Source organism: Barbus barbus, assembly GCF_936440315.1.
Source record: "Barbus barbus genome assembly, chromosome: 40".
NCBI classification, from domain to species: domain Eukaryota; kingdom Metazoa; phylum Chordata; class Actinopteri; order Cypriniformes; family Cyprinidae; genus Barbus; species Barbus barbus.
The window spans coordinates 14,315,289-14,337,974 of record NC_136718.1 but is presented as its reverse complement, the minus strand read 5'-3'; the positions used below and the strand labels follow the sequence as shown (position 1 = coordinate 14,337,974).

At 37.3% G+C, this 22,686-nt stretch overlaps 1 protein-coding gene across 8 annotated transcripts in view; it reads right to left on the bottom strand.

The window, feature by feature from the left end:
• Window positions 1-2,939: 2,939 nt before the first annotated feature.
• Window positions 2,940-22,686, bottom strand: part of LOC306859145 (agrin-like) — a 253,049-nt gene continuing 233,302 nt past the window's right edge. For 7 of the 8 annotated variants that reach the window (XM_079400015.1, XM_079400022.1, XM_079400017.1 and 4 more), the window contains 9 exons: window positions 20,746-20,836; window positions 19,945-20,109; window positions 19,665-19,776; window positions 15,170-15,286; window positions 14,177-14,360; window positions 13,629-13,716; window positions 7,454-7,678; window positions 6,086-6,189; window positions 2,940-4,548 (listed from right to left, as the gene is read on the bottom strand). In XM_079400015.1, coding sequence (XP_079256141.1) covers window positions 4,391-4,548; window positions 6,086-6,189; window positions 7,454-7,678; window positions 13,629-13,716; window positions 14,177-14,360; window positions 15,170-15,286; window positions 19,665-19,776; window positions 19,945-20,109; window positions 20,746-20,836 — 1,244 coding nt within the window. In that variant the 3' untranslated portion in view covers window positions 2,940-4,390. The remainder of the gene's footprint in view (window positions 4,549-6,085; window positions 6,190-7,453; window positions 7,679-13,628; window positions 13,717-14,176; window positions 14,361-15,169; window positions 15,287-19,664; window positions 19,777-19,944; window positions 20,110-20,745; window positions 20,837-22,686) is intronic. The other variant, XM_079400016.1, reaches the window with a different exon arrangement.

Here is a 22,686-nt window from a genome sequence, read left to right as displayed (position 1 = left end):
ACTGGCCCTAAGGAAGATTAATCTGCTGGGGACATGGTTATGCAATTTTCTGAACTGCAGGGCTTTATCTATGGATTTCTCTCTCTAGACAGAGAATCTGACCGGGTGTTCTCTATGCAGTGTAAGAGCCAATGCAAACAATGTGTCTGTCTTTTCAGGACACTGTATAACTGTTTTCACATTTCACCCATATAAAAGCCTATTGGGAAACATCATATAATGCGTTATATATTATGGAGGCCCACATCTGCCACATAAGTAAAAAAGTATACTTTTGTTAATCATAATTATGAAAAATTACATAAAAAGTAAAATCAATTATAAATATGTTATGTCATAATTATGAATTTTCATCACACAATTTCAGCTTTTTAAGCCATATGACATATGTCAGAATTGTAACTTTTACTCATAATTATCACTCGGTATGTCATAATTATGACTTGGTATTTTGACTTTTTATCATAATTATGACTTAGTATGATTAGTTAGTTATGATAAATTAACTAAAATATTTTTTACAGTACTGTAATATGAAATAAACATTAACTGAAATAACAAAACATAAAACTTTTTCTCATGTTCGTTTAAGTTGAAGTACTAAAATAACTAGAACTAAATAAATTAAATCTAAAACTTAATAAAAGTACATAGACATAAAACAATGAAAACAGAAACATAAAAATGGAAAAATATATAATTCAGCTAATTATGATTTACCAAAGCATGATTATTATTTTTTTTTGGTGAAAATGGACTTGTATAATATATATCTATATATGCATTTACATATATTTCATATTTATTATTACACTATATATTTATTGAATCAATTCCTCAGCTCATTCAAAAACACTGGAATGAAACAAGTGACTATATTCATGAGTGAGTCATTGATTCGATCACTTAACGATTCATTCAAAACTGGGATGCATTTAGTAACAAAATGAGACATTGTGGTTGATGATTATGCTGTTGGAAATTACACGGTTAACTTAGTTTAGAACTATATTCATTTTTGAGTGAATTTTCCTTTAAGGAAATCATTCACTAAAGGAAGAGTCAGTGCTGCTGACAAGCTCTGTTCCAAGACGCCCCTTGACCTTACAGCCCGAGGACTCTTCAGTCCAAACTAAAACCCCATCAGGAGGAACAATGGGAGCCACAGATCCCCTGATGTAGCCAGACAGATGAAGCCTTGTTACTCGCAGTAAAAGCCTCTTTATTGCTCTGCTGTGAGCATGTGTACTGAAGGAACCCTCTACTCGTCTAGCATGGATCATTTCATATGCTTTCTCCTATGCAGAGAAATCCAATGGATTTTTCCATTGACCATTTTTACCCCTAGTGCCAGAATTCTTTGACAAGTTCTATTTCTCTAACATCTCCAGGCAACCCTGAGCATGTTAGGCCTGATGACATTTTATATCCCCTTAAGAGAATCACTGTTACATAACTGAATAATACACTATCTATCTTATAAATTAAGACATTACTGTAAGAACACCACAAAATATTCTTATTTAGTGTTATTTCAGGACACTTCAATATTATAACAATATATAGTAAAGACAGCACAATAAATAGTCAAAAAATTTTAAGAATGAGAAATGCTTTAGAAACATTACATATGTTGCTGACATAAAAGGCTGTGTATTCAGTATATATATATATATATATATATATATATATATATATTTAACTATACATAGATAGTTATATAAGTAACTCATATAATATATAGCTTGTATAATGCATCCTTGCTGAATGAAAGTATTTAACTATATATACATGCATAATGTATATATAGTTAAATAAATACTTTCATTCAGCAAGGATGCATTAAATGGATAAAAATACACAGTAATGCCATTTTGTCACCAGGAACAAATTTCAATTGAAAATGTATTAAAATATAATGCAGTTATTTTAAACTGTAATATTTCACAACGGTGCTGTTTTTACTGTATTTTTATTACATAAATGCAGCAGTGGTGAACATGAGATTTCTTTCAAAAACCAAACTTTTGTAATATAACTCTAGGGAGACTCTGGATTAGACAATTTGGGAACTGGAGGGATTTATTCACAGACATTATCAGGAGTAAATGTTACAGAAAGTCAGGTCAGTTTGTTTTACATTTTATTTTATGGTGGTTGGAACACAAGACACAAGTAATAAAGTTAGTAATGGTAACATCATGCCTCTCATTCTGTGCACTGCCCATCAGATCTAGTTCAATCAAAACAGTAGTTTACAAATCCAGACTGAGAATCTTTTTAAGACATAAATAAGATACTGAAAATAGTATTTGTACAGTAAATAGTATTTTTTGTAGAGTCCAGAACCACTATTATTGAGGCCTTCTGGAAATTCTCATAAGCATTATTAATATAATTATTAACATTTATGAATTAATTTACATGATGGGAATGAGGCTAATATACTGGCTAAGGTGAGAGCACAGAACAATATGGACATGAACTTTTGTCACCCATGAACGGTGAATGATTTTTAAGGCATTTCTCAGTTTCCATTCACACAGCAGATTTCCATGGCGGTTCTCACCATGAGCCTCGTCCCTTGAGAGCAAAGCTACTGGAGGAGGATGTCAAAAAATAACTCCCATTAATACAAAAGAGATCAAAAATCCAGTCCGCTGGGAAAGTGAAGTTGAGGGCGCTATACTAAAAAGGGTGGATGGTCCATACAGTTCGTGCAGTAACGAAGGGCTCCCGGTCTCGGTCTGGACGGCCGATCAAACCCTAGACACATAAATGATCGATTTCCCCCGGATCCCACCCTGTGTTCAGGATATGCCATGTGTAGACAAGTCAGACTCGCTTCCAGTGTATAATACTAAAACAAAACCTCAGTAACAAATTTACACTTGAAAAAATCACAGGGCTGTACATGATGACAATCACAATCTTGCATGTTCCAGGGTTTGTAAAAAAAAAAAAAAAAAAAAAAAAAAGATATGATATTTTACCCTGAAGAGGCATATTTGTAATGGAATATTGCAAAGCATCTGGCATCAAATTCATATTTCTTACACCGAACAGCACCACAGCATTGCAATTGTCTTGGAACAGGTTACAAAAACCATTTTGACTTAACAAGCCCATGCATTACTATTTTCACTGGTTACCGTTGAACATAAACGGCTGTTATGGGGGCCACAGTCATAGGATGCAAGGGGTCTACATACATCATCCCTTTTTTTATAGCAAGTGCTGGCAGCATTTTAAAGCGACATTTTCATTTGATATACGATAGAAAAAAAATGCAGTGAATACATAAGTTTTGTTCGATGACGGAACATGCCAAGAATGTCAATGCTGTTTTTGTCCAGTGGTTGTGTTTTGAGTCTCTCATCTCTTCCTGTGTTACAGCGCCTCCCAATGTTGAGTTGTTGCAACAACCATTTGTTCCAACGCGCGCGCACACACACAAGAAGTCCAGATTGACAAGTAGCAGATATATGTATATATATACGAAATTTCAATATCTCCCAACTTGAATGATCAGATGTCAAGATTGCAATGTAGTCAGCTACATTTCTGCCCTGAATGGAATGATGAAGATCAAGAAAACCAAGGCAAAATCAACGCAACGCTTAAACAGATGCATGCAACAAGTGGTCATATAGTATATTTATATATATGTAATTGCTCTTTAGATATGCACAACACATGAGACGAATGATTGCAACAAAAAAATAGCATCTTCAAAATTCACAGTCTCATGTATTTCATTACTATTTATTACATCTCACAGGTCAATGATGTTTGTATGGGGGAAAAAAAATAACAATGGTGAATTTTGAGGAATGCTAAATGTTACGTCAGATACTATCAGTGCTCCAAGTTTCGAGCATTCGTCCTTGTTAGTGGTATCATAAATGAGGAATATCGTACATAGTCTTGCTCAGTGTTTTTAACAGTTGCTGTCGTGTCGATAAAGTGGAGAGTGGTTTTTTTAGACCTTTTTATACGTAGTAATGGACCACAGCAACAGCTCAGAGGAATGTATGGTGAATGCTGGACAGCAAGCTATGGCACCGAGAGAAGGCAATCCAGACGGCACAAACAGCACCAACCTCATCTGCCACTGTTCAAGTAATGAGCAAGTACATGTTCTGTTGTTTGTCATAGAAACAGGACAGATGTAATACAACTTTTTGCTTGTCTTGTGACACCATGTTCGCTGACTGCTGACTTGATTATGGTTGAACACAATGATGGGGAAAGAAACAAACAAACCAAAAAACAAAATGATAATTAAAACAATGTAATTTTTCCAATATAAAAGACAAAGGAAAGTATACAAAAAATAGAAAAATAATTACAGCAGTAGACATGGTGTTGGGAGGAACGTGGTGCCAGACTATTTGGCAGAACAGTGTAATATTTTGGGACTGTTTAAGGCGTCCTCAACCAGATGTAGTTCCACACCGTCGACTATCACATCTTTTACACAGCCAACAAAGCCTGTGCTGTAAGCCTTGGGCAACCGGCGAGCTACGGACAGCTCCTCCAGACCACCTGAAGATGAGAAGAATGGACAAGATCAGATCAAGTGTACACAACACTTTATGTTCACACAATAGACAGACTTAAATAAACCATTTCAACCGATTCAAGCAAGTGCATAAAATTGATTTAGAAAGCCTTAAAACACACTCAGAGGTTGTCAGAAATACATGCTACATGCCTTCTATGATAAGCATGATTTTAATTTCTGAATTATTATTATCATTTCATTTTGATATTTTTGGAAGCCAAAAGGTGAAATGGTAAAGTGAAAAGCTTTAGCAATTTAACATAATATTTGATCAATTTCTTAATTTGGTGGACCAAAAAAATAAATAATTAAAATAAAAAATTATACATATATTATAATATATTTATCATATTTATAAGTAATGCTTTTCATATTGATTTTTAAATGTGTTTTTTTACATTATATAAACATTAAAACATTATATAAACTTAAAACTTCATGAAACATGAATACAAAGATAAGTCTTAAGAGTTCCCAACTGTTGTACAATTACAATTTGTACTTTTTTTAAACCATGGACACTCGTACTGTACTATATATGTCACTGACTATATATGACTATATATGTGTAACCTGAGATTTTACCTGCCATGCAGGCGAGCTACAGCACTATATATTATTAAAGGCCGATGAACAGTCTGTGGCTTATGGAAAGGCTGTGTAGAAGACTGTTAAAAACTTAATCACGCCTGAGACTCTGAAGATGTAACGTGGGGGTGTCAGAATGAAGAAAGATAGAGACACAACACTCAAGAACAGGTGAGAAGATCAAACAGTGTTTTTGGGAGGCCAGGCTCTGGGGACGTTCCCTGACAGCTTTCCGAGTGAGAGTTACGTTCGCCTCCCTCAGGGATCTGACACTGTCGAAAATCCAGCTCCGTCTCCTGCTCTTTGAGCACGGCGGAAAACGTCTCCCCCCGTTGCAATTCACTCACGTTTCTTCTCTTTTCCTTTCGCCTCCCCGCGTGTTTCCCCTTTAATCGGATTGTGCGCTTTGCGATGGGAGGATTGACAGGGCTAATTTCAAGTGAATTACATCTGAATAAGTAAATAAATAATGACATTTGAAAGAAGGGATTTTCGGAGGGAGCTCTTGATGTTCGGGCTGTCTGAGGATAATGTATTCTAGCCACCAGGCATCAACAGCACCTGTTCAACTGGCTGGCCTGTGCCGCAATACTTTTCACAACCTTATAAGAAGATTCTGCTCCCTTAAAATGGAATAAATCCCTCTTTTTAATCTTTATAGGTTTGTCAAAAGAGAAAGAGAAGGCAAACACTTTTTAAAACACCCTATAGTAAAGACTCATCCTGAAATTAATTAACCATAATAAAGTAATATTGTGTCTAATATTGTGAAAAGAGAAGCGCTCTTCAAAAGCACTCACTGTGGGGGAAGATCCAATTAGACGTTACAAGCTAGGCGGGGACTGTTGATATTAGGTGTGTCGGAGCAGGTGTACGTAATCGGTTTGTAAATGAGCTACGATTGAGCAAAGCGGCGTAAGATGGACTTACCCAACCAGAGAGCGCCGTCTGTGTCCAGCTGTGTGGCAGCCAAGGGTGATGACCCAGTGACAGCTGCCTCATTACCAACCTGCAGTGAGCCGTCTCTGAGCGCTCTGTGGAGAGTAGAGAAGTACAGCAAGATAGTGAGTCACAGCTCGGCATTAACATTGAAAATGTGATTTTCCCTCACATTTCTGGAAGATTGGCCTTCTGGCAAGCTTGCGGTTAATATGTACTAAATTTGTGGCAAATGAAATTGTAGTAATGTGGAAAAAAAAAGATTGCAGCTTTTTATTTGCAGTCATAAACCTGCAGCTTTGAATAACATGCCACCACTGGGAAATGTCTACAGCAAATATGTGGCAAATATAATTGTCTGGCATGCCTGAGGCAAATATGAATGAGTCCCACTGCTGGTAAACATTTCTATGGCAAAACTGTGATAAATATAAATGTTCGTCATTGCTAGCAAACAGTTCTATGGCAAACTGTGTCATATATACTGTAAATAAGGGCTGAATAATAAGGATGGCCAGCTGTTCCAGGGTCGGTGTAAGAGAGTTTTGGGAAAGTTGACAAAACTTCAAATTTTTGCATAAACGTGTCAGCTAAGTAAAATTATTGTTTAGAAATGAGGAATTTAAGATTGATAGAAATTGTACTGTAGTGTCACTAGGAATTGGTTGAAAATTATAAACCAATCAGTATGTTTTGCTATGCATGGTTTTGCAGCATTTTATTCAACAAGGATGCATTAAACAGTGACAGTCTATTTCAAATAAATGCTGTGTTTTTATTTATGTTTATAAAAGCAATAAGTAACAACTGCTGAAAATTCAGCTTTGGCATCACAAGAATTACATTTTTTAATTTTATAATATATAATATATAATAATAATAATAACTAATAATATATAATATATTTTATAATATATTAAAACAGAAAATTATTAAGTTATTTTAAATTGTAATAGTATTTCACAATTTTACAGCTTTTACTGTATTTTTGATCAAATAAATGCAGCCCTAGTGTGAATAAAAACTTTCAAAAACATTAAAAACTCCCACCAACACCAAATTTTCTGAATGGTACTCTATATACTTAAAAATAGTTTTATAATAAATATTAAATAATACAAAAAAAATACATTTTAAATTTGAAAATGTATAATCACAAACATAAAATTATACATTTTTTAAAAATCTGAAATGTATAATTATCATTGAGGGCCAATAAAGTTGTTGGCAGGTCAAGTAGAAATCTGAACTACTGGCTTGAAAGCACAAGCAGAAAAACTCCTTTCTCTTGAGCCCTGTAAACGTCTGCAATACTCTGTCAAACCTGAGGCGATGATGGAATAACTCTCAGTGTTTTACCTGCTGGCCTTGATTCGTATCCAGCGGTTGGTGTTGACCCGTACAGAGGAGCGCAGCACCACAGGCTTGGAGCCGAGGTCATAGGTCATCTGCACACGGCCATCCACAATGGCGAGGGCGATGTAATCTGATCGCTCCACTCCCTTGCCACTCCACAAAATCAGACCGTGAGTAGCCTCAGTCCTGATGCTCAGTTCAAATTTATTCACCAGCAGGGCCTTCTCACTAGATCAAAGACAGACAGGAAATGCTATCACAAATCCATTGCCGTTTCAGAGACGCCGTGTAAACTGCAGGCCGTGCATGAAGCCCCGACTTACCTGCTACTTTAACAACAACAGTGATGGAATTAAGGGTGAACACATAACTTCGATACAGTCAAAAACCCACTGAGGGTTTGAAAACTAATGAGCAGACTGAACAGTTGTGGGTCTCTGTGAAACTAGGTAAACTAGGCCACGCTGATGGGGGAAGGGCGTATGTGTGACACGCTTTTTTTTAACACTTCCTATTTTGCCTTCAAGCTCTAGATTTTCTCTTCCTGTGCAGGGAGCACTAAGGAAGGATGCCCATATCAGCTGCCGTCTGATGTGTGTTTTGATCTGGTTCCCTGGATGCGGTAAGGCATAGAGAAGGTGACATCTGCCTGTCCTCAGGGAGGACAGTGTCACTCGGAGCGAGCTATTGTTCAGGTCATCGGGGAGCCGATTGAAACCAGTGCAACTCACGTTCTGCCCCCTTTGCAAGTACACACAGATACACCACAGAAAAAAAGCGTCTATTTTTACAACAATTCCTTTGCTCTCAGTGGTGTACCTGCAGTAGTGGCATCAAGAGAGTCATTATTTGAGAAAGCGAGCGCGTTTGTGAGAGAATAGCGAGTGTGTGGGGACTTGTTTGCTAAATCAGGTAACATGTAAACAGGAGTAAGACAAGTGACAACAACACGAATAAAGACACAGACAAGACAAAGACAAAACGGAGAGGAACAAGACAACGGACACGATACACAGAAGAAAAGAAAGCAGATGGCGACTGCGCTCTCATCTTCACACCACAACGCGGTGAACAGAAACACTTTCTCCACGGTGTGCAAACTGTGATATCACCGATGGTGTTTATTTGTGAGTTTGTTTGTATTTGTGTTTCCTATCAAAGTGAAGATTGGGTGAATAAATAAGCCGCAGGTGCATTTTTTTTATTTGAGAATTTAACCTAGAAAGAGTCCAGTCCAAAAATATGTGTTGTCTCATGGAACGATTCATCTGAAGACGGGCATAAAATCAGATGCTATGCCCGACTGACAAGTCAAATTTCAAATCACAATATTAGCAGCTCTACTTACGACTTGAGAATTGGAAATAACATATCTTAATTCGTTTGATTAAAAAGACAGAATTTCATTATGCTAATGCTGTTGATGAGCCTGTGACGGCGTAAAGCTGAATAATTATTCGCTGTAATTGAATTCTTTCCCGATGAGACACGTGTAATGTGCTGACTGGACTCTTTCCACAGGCCTTCCCTTCACACGGCCCCAGGCCAGAGCTTTGGCATCAGGGCAGCTAACTGTGATTATACACCACTCTGCTGAGCTCATTATTGCTCACGTCCCATTAGGATCTCAAGCATCTAGAACATTCTAAAGAGAAGTAGGGCTTAACCCATTAAAGCTGGATTCCATTTACAAAGAAACATCTATATTGAGTATTTTGCTTTTAAAAAAATCTTGAGAGCAGCAGCTTGTGTAATAGGGTGGTGTATCATTTTTCATAATTTAAGCGATTAGAGTGGTTTATGCCTATAGGGGGCAGTGGCTCACATGGGAATAGCCATTAAATACTGTACATGTTTCTAACATCTTAGCAGGTCCACAAAGAATCTGCAGTCACAGAACTCAAGCTAGATGCTTTTTTTGTATTAGCACATTTGTTCTGCTTAATATGTTATTATATGTGACCCTGGACCACAAAATCAGTCACACGGGTATATTTGTAGCAATAGCCAAAAATACATTTTTTGGGTCAAAATTACAGATTTTTCTTTTATGCCAAAAATCATTAGGATATTAAGTAAAGATCGTGTTCAGTGGAGATATTTTGTAAATTTTCTACCGTAAATATATCAGAACTGAATGTTTGATTAGTAATATGCAAGAACTTCATTTGGACAACTTTAAAGGCGATTTTCTCAATATTTTATGTATAATGTATAATATTTTATGTACAAATCTCAATTTTAAAAAAAATTATGTTTTTGTGGTCCAGGGTCACATATGTAATCTGCTCCATCCTTCTGGGTTGTTTATTATTATCATTATTATTATTACGTCTCATGCTCACCAAAGCTGCATTTATTTGAACAAAAATATAGTAAAAATAGAAATGCAATTTTAAATAACTCTAAAATAACTTGTAATTTAATCCTAAACTCAATTTTCAGCAGCCATTAGTGACCACAGTGTCACATGATCATTCAGAAATCATTCTAATAAGCTGATTTGGTGCTCAAAGATATTCTTATTATTCATCAATGTTGAAAACAGTTGTGCTGCCTAATATTTCTGTGGAAACTACTCCTTTTTTAGGATTTTAAGTATTTAATCATGTATGTTCACTGCAACTTACAACTCAAAATGATAGAGCATGTCACATATTAAAATTCATCCTGCAGATTTCCACGTTTTGCCCCTAAATCAGCCTAGAAAATGCAAAAATTCCACATATACTATCAAGGTTTGTGTATTACAAATGATTTCAGAGTGCAAGCTGCGACGTGCTACTTGACAAAAGCCCTGGCCTTTAGCCTCTGCAGGGTGGCTGAGTGTGGGAGGACAGCATGCCATTGGACAACAGTTCAGGCAGAGGGGACTCACCTCTGGTCAGATGGGTTCTCCAGTGACTCAGGGCTTAGAGGAGCAAGGGAAGAAATGATAGGCATGCAATAAGCGCAAAAGGGCGGAGGGGAAGAACAGGGATCGCATAACATACAGACAAGAAGACCTGCGCCAAGAAGCTGGAGTGACCTCACTAAATTATTCTAGTCTTTCAGTTGTTATGCCGGCCTAGGCAAAGAAATAACACTTGGAAGACTGTATCGGTGGTACCAGTGGTACTGACATGCTGTTTTATTGTTCTGCGCTGTCACATGGTTGAGTTACTGCAATTTATCAACAATTCCATAATTCTCAAACAGTCAAGAGAGCAAGAAAGCGAGAAAAAGAGCAACTAAGTGAGTATATGTTTGAAAGACTGGTCGTATTTGATCAAATTCCAAAACCAAGTGAGCTGCCTATGGAGGTAGCATTTTAAGGCATCATATGTCCCCTTAACTTAAGTACTCAGTTTGTTACCCTTATGAAAATTAACTATGGTTTTACTACAAATAAAACCAAAAAACCATGGTTACTATTGTTAAACTACGGTAACCCCAAATTAACCATGGTTTTGCTACACTAGTTTAACCATGGTATTTGTAGTAAAACTCAATATTTGAGTGAACTGTGTTTTAAGTTCTTATGCTAGTAGCGTGTTGTTAGATTAGCAACATGCTAACATCAAACTCTACTAAAATCAACTGCAAGTCAAGATTCTATTTATATGGTGTGATTTTCTGCTTGTGTAAACATTACAAACTGGTCATTTAAAGGGTTCAAAGAGAGTTATTATGCTTCCTAAGAAGGCAGCAAGATAGCTCACTAGGTTTTGAATAAGCTAAATACAAGATACTTCTTTTTGTCAAAAGGCCAATTATATAAAAAAGGGCATTAAGGAACAGGACACTTAAATGTTAAAAATGGATAAATTGATCCAAGGCTGCTGAGCTAAAGAGAGAGAATAAAGACAGATGAAGAGCACAGTAAATACTAACAGAAATATTACTCTACTCCCACAGATACGGCGCCACTATGCCGGCGTCCTCTGAGGAATTCATTAACTTTAAGGGCTCTGTTCAAAACCAGATCAAGCTAAATTGATGACACTCATTTTGAAGGGCCGGTCAGCTTTCTTGGTTGAGATTAATTTTAATCTGGCACTTCATTTGTACAGGAAGTGTCACGCATTAAACCCCAAGAAGAGTGAAAGTCAATGAAGAGGGCCTTGTCCCTAACCGTTATTGATGTCAGCGGTGGCTCTCTCTCTCTACTGGACGGAGCCTCTTTAATTGCGTCCAGTTTTCTGAGAGACAAATCTTTGATTAATGTGCCACTTTCGCTTTCATCCTTGGGCACAATTATTAGAAATCACTGGGAGCGATTTGACAAACAAAGTGACGTGGTTTAAAAGCCGGGCAGGAACTTTTCATGAGCATAAGACATAACATAATTCCATTTAATCAAGCTGCCAGCTTTTTAAGGGCTCAGTGCAGCCACTTAGACACTTAATTACATTCAGAAGGAAACAAATAATTTAAAATAAGAATCACTAAAAGGAACACTATAACAGATTGAACATTTCACTAATGGGGCGGCAAAATGCCATTTAAACCCAGCAGTAAATACCAGCTAAATATTGATGTATATCGTGCTTTAAAAAGTCAAATAATACTTGCAGTTAAAAGGGGCTTCATTCTTTTTTTTAAAATAAGAATACATACAGACATATTTCCAAAGTCAGTTTAGGTATTTCCATGCATGATTCCTGTGGGAATCTATCAGAGTTTCACAATGCTCATTATCATTCACGCCAAGCATGCATTCCTGAAATTGGTTTCTGATGCAGCTGATGAAAATGCAACCTTTCCTGGAAAAATATATATTTATGTATAATAGATGAGCCCTGTATTTTTCAAAAATGTTTTCCTGAATGTGATGTAAATGAGAATACAAGGAAAAAACTAATGTAATGTATGTTGGGTTAAGTCGATGGTTTGTCTTAAATAAATGTTAGTTTCGCTTAATCAAATCCATCCCAGAATGTCTCTGGGTTACTTACTCTGGGATCTCATTGGTCAGTTGGCTTGAGAGAAGAAAGAAGACAACAGAGTACACTCACATGAGACAGACAGACAAGAGCAAAGACAACAAAAGCTGTGTACAGAGACAGACAGGTTGACACACACACACACACACACACACACCACATAACAGAGATGAGTGCCGCTGTATGTCCTACATTGAGATTCACACCGTTTCCGAATGCTAGTTTGTGAAATAAGTGGTACGAGGTGAATTTCTCAGTTGTACTAACATTTTTCTAATGGGAACTCTCATGTGAATCAGTTCATCTAGTTAAAAAAGATTCCCTGTAGCACTGGAAGGACCAATTCATTGTAAATGGATGGCTCATGTAAATTAATCTGTTCAAGAAAACGATTTAGAGTTCATGTAGTCAAATATTTAGCTAAGTTCTGCTGTTCATCACGTTTTTGAATCAGGATGTGTAAATTACAGTGCTTTTAATTCAAATTTAAATATGGTCCCCCTAAGTGAGATCCTTTGTGCCAGAGAGCATTGTCCTGATTAAAATAAATTATAATCACTTGATTTCTATATGTATTATATTTTAAAATATATGGCCTTTATAAATAGCTTCACTGTAGTTAAATACTTTTAGTAATCTTTAGTGTAGATATCTGCACCTTCAATAGGGTATTTTCACTGTAATTTAACTCATTTAAAATCTGAGTAGCTTTGAAAGCTACATTTTTAAAGCAGCATCCCCAACACGGGTGGAGACATTGCAATAGAATATATAACACTTGTGATGGGCTTAGAAATTAATTATTTCTCCTAGAAACTGAGAAAACACTGACACATCAGACCAACCAAAGGAAGAGAAATCATCTGATAAGTGAAGAAGGAAGCAATTATCAAGACATGACCATCCATGGTGCTTTAGGATATGTGTGGAAGTGGAGACGTGTGGTTTTGAGATCCCAGTGATGGTGGAGGATGGTTCATTATAGCGCATAAGTGTGGTACATCGTAGTGGAGTCATAAGACTCCTTCGGGTGCTACACTAATTAGAACCAGGCAGGGTTCACAGAAAACCAAAGAGACAGGCCACTGGAAGTGGTAATTGATGAGATCAAATCATTAGCTAAAATGAGGAAGCACGTTAGACCTTAAATGGGGCCGGAGTAATCTAGCTTGTCATCACCCCTCATTGACTGCTAATATAGAGATGGGATGCTCAGGGCGGATCGTGATCATCGGGGAGGCCATTGACATTACCTCTTTGTGACTCCGTTGTGATATTCGATGAATGTATGACCATCGAATGCAATGGCCTCGGTGTCCCCAGCGGATTTCTCGAATATTGCTGGAAGGGAGGAGAAGACAGAGTGAAATTACACCAATCGATGTGAGACACAGCACTGTTTAATTAAAACAAAGAAGGAAAGCGTGATATATCGCAGGCTTCATGCTTGTGTGGCTTAATTAAGGTTAAAGATACAACAGTAGGACCCAGCAAGGTTAATGAGGTGAGCAAAAGTTCTTGGGTTTCTTGCAACTGTGCCAATGTGCGTTTGCGATAAGCATACAAATGGAAGGAAGGACGATGGTTGGTGTTAATTGTGAAAGTTTGGAGGTGTGGATTTAGCTAAATCTGCATATGGAGCATATGATTGGCTAAAGCTGCCATGAGCGTTAAGTCGTATGTTGATGTATGCAAAAGATGTATGCAAAGCTTGCCTTAAAGGAGTGTGAGGGAGTTGGAGGAGAGGCCATACTGGGTAATACGATTCTGCATTAAAAAAGTGATGAAATAAGGCACTAACCGTCCTGGCAGTGCTGTCCAGTGAATCCGTGGCGGCAGACGCACTCGTAGCTGTCCAACAGGGGGTTGCAGAGGATGACGTTCTCACAAACACCTTTGGAGCAGGGGTGGTAGGGATACATGGACACATCACTGGAGTGAAGGGCGTTATCAGATTTCAGGATTGGAATTCCCATGAGTGTAATCTAGGTAGACAGATGTTTAAAGTCAAAATTATTTTCTTAAGTCAAAACTATTTCATTTTTAATGCATGTTTTTTGACGTATTCCTATTTTAAAGTAGGAAACATGAAAAATTTATTCTCTTTGTGATTTTCTACCTAAATGCAATAACCTGTGCTTCTTCGGAAACAACTTTGCTTTTCTGATGATGTCATGAAGTAAGTCGTGACGTATTGTCAAGTATGGTGACCCATACTCGAAATTGGTGCTCTGCGTTTAACCCATCCAAGTGCACACACACAGCAGTGAGTAGTGAACAAATGCACACACACACACACACACACACACAACCGTGAACACACACCCGGAGCAGTGGGCAGCCATGCTGCGGCGCCCGGGGAGCAATTGGGGGTTCGGTGCCTTGCTCAAGGGCACCTCAGTCGTGGTATTGAGGGTGGAGAGAGCGCTGGACATTCACTCCCCCCACCTACAATCCCTGCCGGCCGGGGACTCGAACCCGCAACCTTTCGATTACGAGTCCGACTCTCTAACCATTAGGCCACGACTTCCCATGAAGGCCTTACAGGCTATTGGACAACATTAACCAATAGCCAAACAGCTATTTAGGGGGTGTTTTAGCAAATCACATTTAGCTCTGGCTTTATTCTAGTAAGTAACATCCATTTTTTACTATCCATTTAATTCTCAATGGGTAAATTCAGGTTTATTCCCACTGAATATCCTGTTTCTCTCTAAAAATACATCAGTTGATGGAAGTAAAATGGGATGTTAATGATAATTCATGACTTTAATGCATCTGTAATAGCTCTCACCTTCTGAATGGCCCCTTTGAAGCCATCTTTGATCGCAGCAGCTCTGGCTACTTTGCGGAAATCCAGGGCTCCGCCCACAAAGAGCGACTCCTTCAGATTAAGATCTGTGTGCTGATTCTGGAGAGTACAAAAATGAGCGTGAGAAACCACCCAAACTGTTCCTTGTCCTCTATTCGCTCTTCAAACTTAATAAAAGTCACATCCTTTAATGCAAACAAAATGGCTATAAATTTTTATGGGTCATCTAGAGCAACTGCAGTAAAAGCAATCAGTATAAGAGTGGATGTTTACTGTACATCAGCAGACTTATTGATTCAACTTTTACACCTAATCCTTATCCACATCAGTGTGAGTGTTGTATTACAAAACCATAATTGATTTAAGCTCAGTTCCCCAAATGGTAAATGACTAACGTATAAGACAGGAGGAAAAGAGCTAGGAAAAAAGTGAGAGAGAAAACTGCAGCGATTGAAATGAGGACGATTGATATGGATGGTTTTTTAATGAAAGAATGTAATGGATGCCTGATTGTTCCTCGGACCTTTAAAATCTTGAGCTGTAAACTCTAATTGGTGTATCGCTCACAACGCAGATGACCATGAAATGAGCGTTTCTCCAACCTGTGTGAAAATCGCTTTAGCTACAGTGGGATTTTTCTGCACGAGGCTCCACTTAAAAATAATTAAAAAAATTTATTTTATGTAGGCCAATAATTGCCTTGGGGGAAAGGCAAGTTAATTGCTGGGAAAAAAAAAAAGATGGGACATCAACAGCAATGCCAATTTCTGACGTGTGGTCCAGCTCTCATTCCAGCGATATAAAAAGAAGAATAGCTAAGAACGGATACAGGCGAAGGCTTCAAAAGCTCTGGCTACAGACCCGGAGGCCAGTCCAAGCATGCGGTTGGGCCAAGACAGCATAGCCAGAAATGCTTTCACCCAGCTGCTGTTTCATGTGGTCAGAGACGTGTGCAATGAGAAGTCTTGACACAAAGCTGCAATGCACCGACAGCCACAGGCTGGGAGAGACATTTTCACTCTCCCGTTCCCTGCCAACATGAGCTGAGGCTGAGATTGAGCAGGTGAAGTGAATAGCTAACTGTCAGAGTTATATAGGAAGTTTCCCCAAGGGCCCTTGAAGCATCATGCCCACTCAAACTGGCACGTGCCCCCTCCGATTTCTGAGCCAAGAATTTGAATGCAATTTCCACGAAAAATTTGTATCTTTGATAATTATGTTGGTAAGTTTACACGATTGATATAGGTAAAAAAAGGTGTTTGTTTAAAACACATTGGTAGAAATGCAGACAGTTGCACCTTGCGCAAATCATTTGCTTTACACTGAAAATTACATTATTTTAAAAATATCAAAGTTGATGAAAATCATCACTAGCTGTCGTATAATCAATTATATTATACATTAAAAAAATTTAAATAAAATTCATCTTTATTAATGACATACTAGCATTCTAAAGTTTAGGGTCGGGAGAAAAGTAATAATTTTATTAAGCAAGAATGAATTCCAATGATCAAAAGTGACAGTAAAGACATTTATAACATTACAACCATATATAATTTTTATATTTTTTTACTAGTGGGTGCTGGACACTATAGTTCATTTATGTAAGTGAGGATAGCAAAATAAAGTAAACTGTGACATAATTATACCCCAAAATACTTCATATAGTGGACTACTAGTAAAACTGATAAAAATTTGGGACCAAAAATTATTCAGACACTTTGACCTAAACATGTTTTGCTTAAGTGTTTTTTCTTTAATTGCTAATGTGACCTTTTAATACGACAGACTGAATAAAATGAAGCATTGCTTGGTAACTGGTTGACCTAAATTGGTATTATCTAATTGTGTACTTAAATTTAATAGCTGACAGCTATTCAACCTAATTAATTACATACCTTTCTATCAAATTTATCTGACATTATCAAGATGAATTTGTTCTGACAGTTTGTCATATTTTATTACAATTTTCTAAACTATAGCAAATAAACTGTTGAAGATGTCTGAATAAATTTTGGTTTGACTGCATATGTATGAAAAAGTAGATATAATACTATATTCAAATAGTAATAGAACAGAGTTATTTTATATTAATAAAATAATTTTAAAATATTACTGTTTTTACTGCATTTCTGACCAAATAAATGCAGAATTTGTGAACATAAGAGACTTCTATAACTCTAACCCGAAAGTTAAAAAAGTTTTGGGTTCAAAAGTTACATATCTGAACATCTAAGTCGCCCTGGATTCTTAAAAGAAAATCTCTCACTAGACTATCATGTCTCACACTTATTTATAGAATGTCTTTCTCTTTGGTCATGTCTTGTGTTGCCTAGGGCAGCAAGTGAGCCAGGACTGTCATTGGTACCACCTCAAACAAACAAAGCAAAAAAAAAAAAGTAAGACACCCTTGAAGGGTCCAAAAACAAATGTGCCAAAAGAACAACTCCTAACTCTGTATCACACGCTTTTCCTCTCACATCCCTTTCTTCTGTTGATAACACTCCCTTTCTCTCCCACGCCAGCAGCCTTTCTTTCACAGTCTACATCCACAGTGAGGCGGTTTAATCGCCCTCCCACGCGAGACTAATGAAGACATTTCATTGTTGTTGGAAGGGTGATGAAACAATGGTGGTCAAATGATAACTCTCTCCCTCGTCGCCCCCATACCAGCTGGTCTGAGGTGAAAGCCAAATCTCTCTGTGCCTCGTTCCTTTCAGCATATGGAATGGTTTGAAGGGGAGAGGGAAAAAAACCCTCCCCTTCGTTTCGTTTGATCCTCTACCAGATCTTGACTAATGGACGATGAAGCTGAAATGGACAGTTGCTTTTGGTGGGAATGAGGATGTTGATTCGAGAAAGCGATTTCAGACTTCAGTCATTACCTTGCGTGATTTCTTATATCCAGACAGCACACAAAAAGAGCACAGGGGAAGGAAGAAAAAAAATGTTACCAGTGTAGAAAACACAGAGGATGTCAGTACACACAGAACTGCATGCAGTAAACTGTAAGCCTGTAAGAGGAAAAGAATATTCACACGCCTAGCTCAAGCAAGACACTTAGCATGCAGGTCGCAAGTAAATAAATATATATGTGTGTGTACAGTGCCTCGGAAACAAATGTTCAGAGTAAATCCGAAATGGCATTAAAGTTGCGCTATGTTTTACACTACTGCACCCGCATTATTTATATTTGCTTCGTGATACGGCGGTGTAGTTAGAGTCTGTTCAGTGGAACGGCTGAGGCCATCGAGGCAATATGAAAGTATTTCTCTTGGGGTTTCGCTGCAGACGGCCCCTTTGGAACAAGACCCTTCTGGTTTCTTCACATTTTTCCTCTCTCATCCTCTCACGCTTTCGCTTTAATAAGATTTTCCTGCCTCTACTGCTGAAATGAAACACAATTATCATACGTAGGAAGGTTTAATGACGAAAAAAGGCACACTTAAGTGCCTACGCGCAAGACTACATCAAGCTAATCACAAATTACACTATTTAAAATATCTGGAGGATGAGAGAGTTTCGAGATTATTACATGGCCTCGATTTGTGTATGAGAGCGGCCAGATTGTTCTGCTGTCGTACTTCGGCTTTGACACGAGGCTGTTGGGATTGATATGAGTGGGTGAGAATCCGTAGCACAACAGACAGAGTCATTTCCACATGGCAATTAAAAGCAAACGGAGGGCACAGACAAAAGACCACATGTACGAGACGTAAAAGAGGGAAGTTTCGAAAGCTTCCCACACATGCACCCCAGACCCTGCGTGAAAAGCAGCCAACTAAACTTCAAAGAATGCACCAAACAAAGCATGACTTTCTGCACAATATCAATTAGCGTCATGGTAATATCATGGTTTCTTTGAAATATACCATGATAATACCATAGTATTATCTGAAATCTCAATATCATGTATATGGTAATCATGCGATACCAGGTTGTACAGTGGGGTCTAAAAGTCTTGTGGGGTACAGTGGGGTCGAAAATGCTTGTATTTTATTATCTTAATTTAAACAGCTGACATTCTTGTCATAACAGTTTGAGTAAAAAGTTGATTCGGAAAAAAATTATGTTTTAGAATTATTTTAGAATTTGGTATTTGTTTGTATTTCTTTTGCTTTACTGACAGCAGCACTGGATCTGTATGGACTCCTCAAAAATGATATGTTCTCCAGCACGATTTGAGATGATTCAAAGAACATTTTGAGCTTCAATGGAAAAACATCTGTCTGTACAGAGTCCCATTATCAGTGTCACAAATTATTTGCTTAGTGACATAAAAATCTAAAATATTTTCAGTCAAAATTTCTAATATCCCAAAAACTATTTGTGCTTTTGGACTCCACTGTATATCGAAGTACCATCACAGCACTTTTTGGCAACGGACAGAACAGCTAGTTTGACTTGTTCTTGTAAAGAAGGGTGATGTTTGTGGCCTTTATAGGACTGCATAAGAAGCATAAGAGGGTTTTCATACCGGCGCCTCTCCTCTGACAGGGTCTTTGCCGTTAATGCTGATCTCTCCTTTTCTGCTGGCCCTCTCCAGATTCACTGTGCTCCATTCGTTCAGCTTGATTTTTTCTTTACTCCTGTTGCATACACACAAAACGATGGGAAAAATGTTTACTTCCCCCTCGTAATAGCATTATGAAAATAAACCCAAAAGCTACAGTTAGATAAATTGAAACAGAACACAACACAGCCAAGTAATTTGAATTTAGTTCCATTTGAATAAAACTATAGAGAGTGCTGTTTACCTAATGACAGCCGGTCCTTTGCCCAGGTCATATCTAAACTCCAAGATACCATCATTCAGGGAGAGAGAAATGAAATCTCCTTTGCCGTCAGTCTTTTGACCGTTGTAGAAGATCATGCCTTTGGAGTCATTGGCCAACAGAACCACAGTCATGCTGAACTTTTGCCTATGAACAAATGAGTACAGCTCGATTAGATACATAAAAGAGGTTTTCTTCCTTGATACAGGCAAGAAGTATTGTGAGAAACAATGTTGACATTCAGTCAGCAAATATGCATCAATATTGGTGGAAATGGATGGACTAATTACAGAGTTAACAGCTCAACCAACCGAACATAATTTCTGAACATGTCAGAGTCTAAATGAACTTGAAATGACTTGAAACATTAAATAATATGAGTGAGATAAAGCATAATTAAATCAGTGGTGTTTACCAAATATTTTCTGAGTATTAATAACATATTTAGTCTGAAAAGAATAGTCTGAAAGATATTTAGTAACTGTTATAATATTATTAACAACAATAGTTAGCCGTAACAAATACACAAAATATGTTTGTTTGTTTATTGAATTATTATTTATTGTATGATGATGAATATTATATTATTAATATACAACACAATATTGATATACAGGTACAAGACACTTTCAAATAAAGTATAATTCTTCCTCTTAGTAATAATCCTTACATATAGCATGCCTTTAGCCCCCCCCAAAAAAAAAAACTAACATGAATGAAAAACACAAACAGAACATTATTATGTGCATGAAAATAATAAATGCAAAAAACAATGGCCAATACCTCAGATCCTGGCCATAGAGATGAAGGCCCTTGAGCTCCAGGAAAGAATCTCCAGTAAAGTAAGGAATGAAAGCGCCTCCCTTGTCTGACACTGAGAAATATGAAAAAGTCCATTATGCTTTGCAGATAACTTAATGTGTTTGAGATGTTCCTCCAATTATGAAACCAGACAGTGACGGTGTATAGCTTACCCGGTCACACATACACTCACACCCATCAACACATAGCACTGCCACTCAGCCCAGCATGAATCCTGCAGTAATTACACAGGATGAGCGCATGCTCAGTCTGGGATGGTAGACTGAGATTAAAAAGCTAATTAGCTATTGTTTAACACAGCAGCAGCTTCGCTATTGTACAAGAAGACACAACACTTGCAGACACCACAAGGAAGTGAGGAGTCAAAATCGAAAGTGACAAAGGAGAGGCCTCTATTTCTGTACTGCAATCAACTTAGGACTTGGCAACATCCAATAGTACAGGACAGGCCTGTTGTTTGGTAAATTACTGACAACTGAACAGTCCTTTTTTGTTTTACATATTTATTTTGAAATATTCCATTAAACTACAACACTTTATTTATTTTGGAATATTCCATTAAACTACAAATTTTTTTATAATGTAAAACATTGCACTTTCACAAAACTAGCAGTTTTCAAAAGGGTTTTTGACCCTTTTGTAATGCACAAACATATTGTAAATTACCATTAGAATTAAGCATTTGTTTAGCAAGCTAGGATGCGTTTTTCTTATTAAACATATATATTTATTATAAGTACATATAATTATTACTCTAAAATATGCCACATTGATTTTCAAACACTATTGTATTCACTGATTATAAAAATCTTCATTTCAAAATGGCAGCTAATGAATGAATCACACATTATTTAGTTCTTTAGGCCAGCAGTGCTTTAGAGACAATAGCGTATTGTATCTCCTGAGTCAAGTGTTTCCTGACTAGACTGTTACGTAATGTAAATTTCCTTCTTTCAGCACGCTGCTTGTATTTATCTTCTGGCCTCATCCAGAAGGGAGCGCTCTCCTGTTTCTGACTTGCTCATTTCAGAAGAGCCAAACGGTGCTGGACAGTCTCTTATCTGAGAGAGCCACTCTCCCTGGACACTTTGCCCAACTGACTCCCCATTAATCATGATGTGCAGCTGACTGATAGAATTACTCATCTCATTGATTCAAGAGATAAAAAAAAACACTCCATCTGATGGATGTGCTCAACTCATTGATTCTGGTTCACCTCAATTTATTTTAATCACTCGCTAATGGAGATTTTCTTAGAAGAAAAGGTGACTCTATGGCCCCTCTCGTTTGACAGTTCTGGGTTGAACAGGTGCTTGCATGTGTGTGCAACCATATACTACAATCCTGGGGTACCTTGTGAATGATAAAATCTGGCCCGCCCACTATTAGTGACATCATACCGCTAAAAAAAAAATACTAGTAGTAGTATTGCTGATACCGGGAGTCCTGATAGTCCTGAAAATTAAGTTTTTAACCAATCAGTAAAGACTTGACGGTGACGGAAATGAGTTGGAAGCCGTACAATATGCAACAATCGGGTTCCAAAAGTAAAAGTGCTTTTAATTTTCTTCATAGTGTATTTTTTACACTAACTTATAAACCAAGTGAAAAATAAATAAATAAAAAGGCATGATGGGATGTATCTTTATATTGCATTACTTTAATTTTTAACTAAATAATAATAATAAAATAATATTTAATTCTTAGTACCCTGTAGAACTGTGCCTGCATTTACCTAAACCAGTGGTCTCAACCTTTTTTACTCCAAAACCTCCTCCTCTCCAAATCAATACTGCAAGCCCAAACTTTTCTATTCACTAAAACCTTTGTATATGTTATTACTTTTCAATTACATGTATTTTTTTTTAAAACAAAACAAATTCAAGATGGATTAAAAAATTC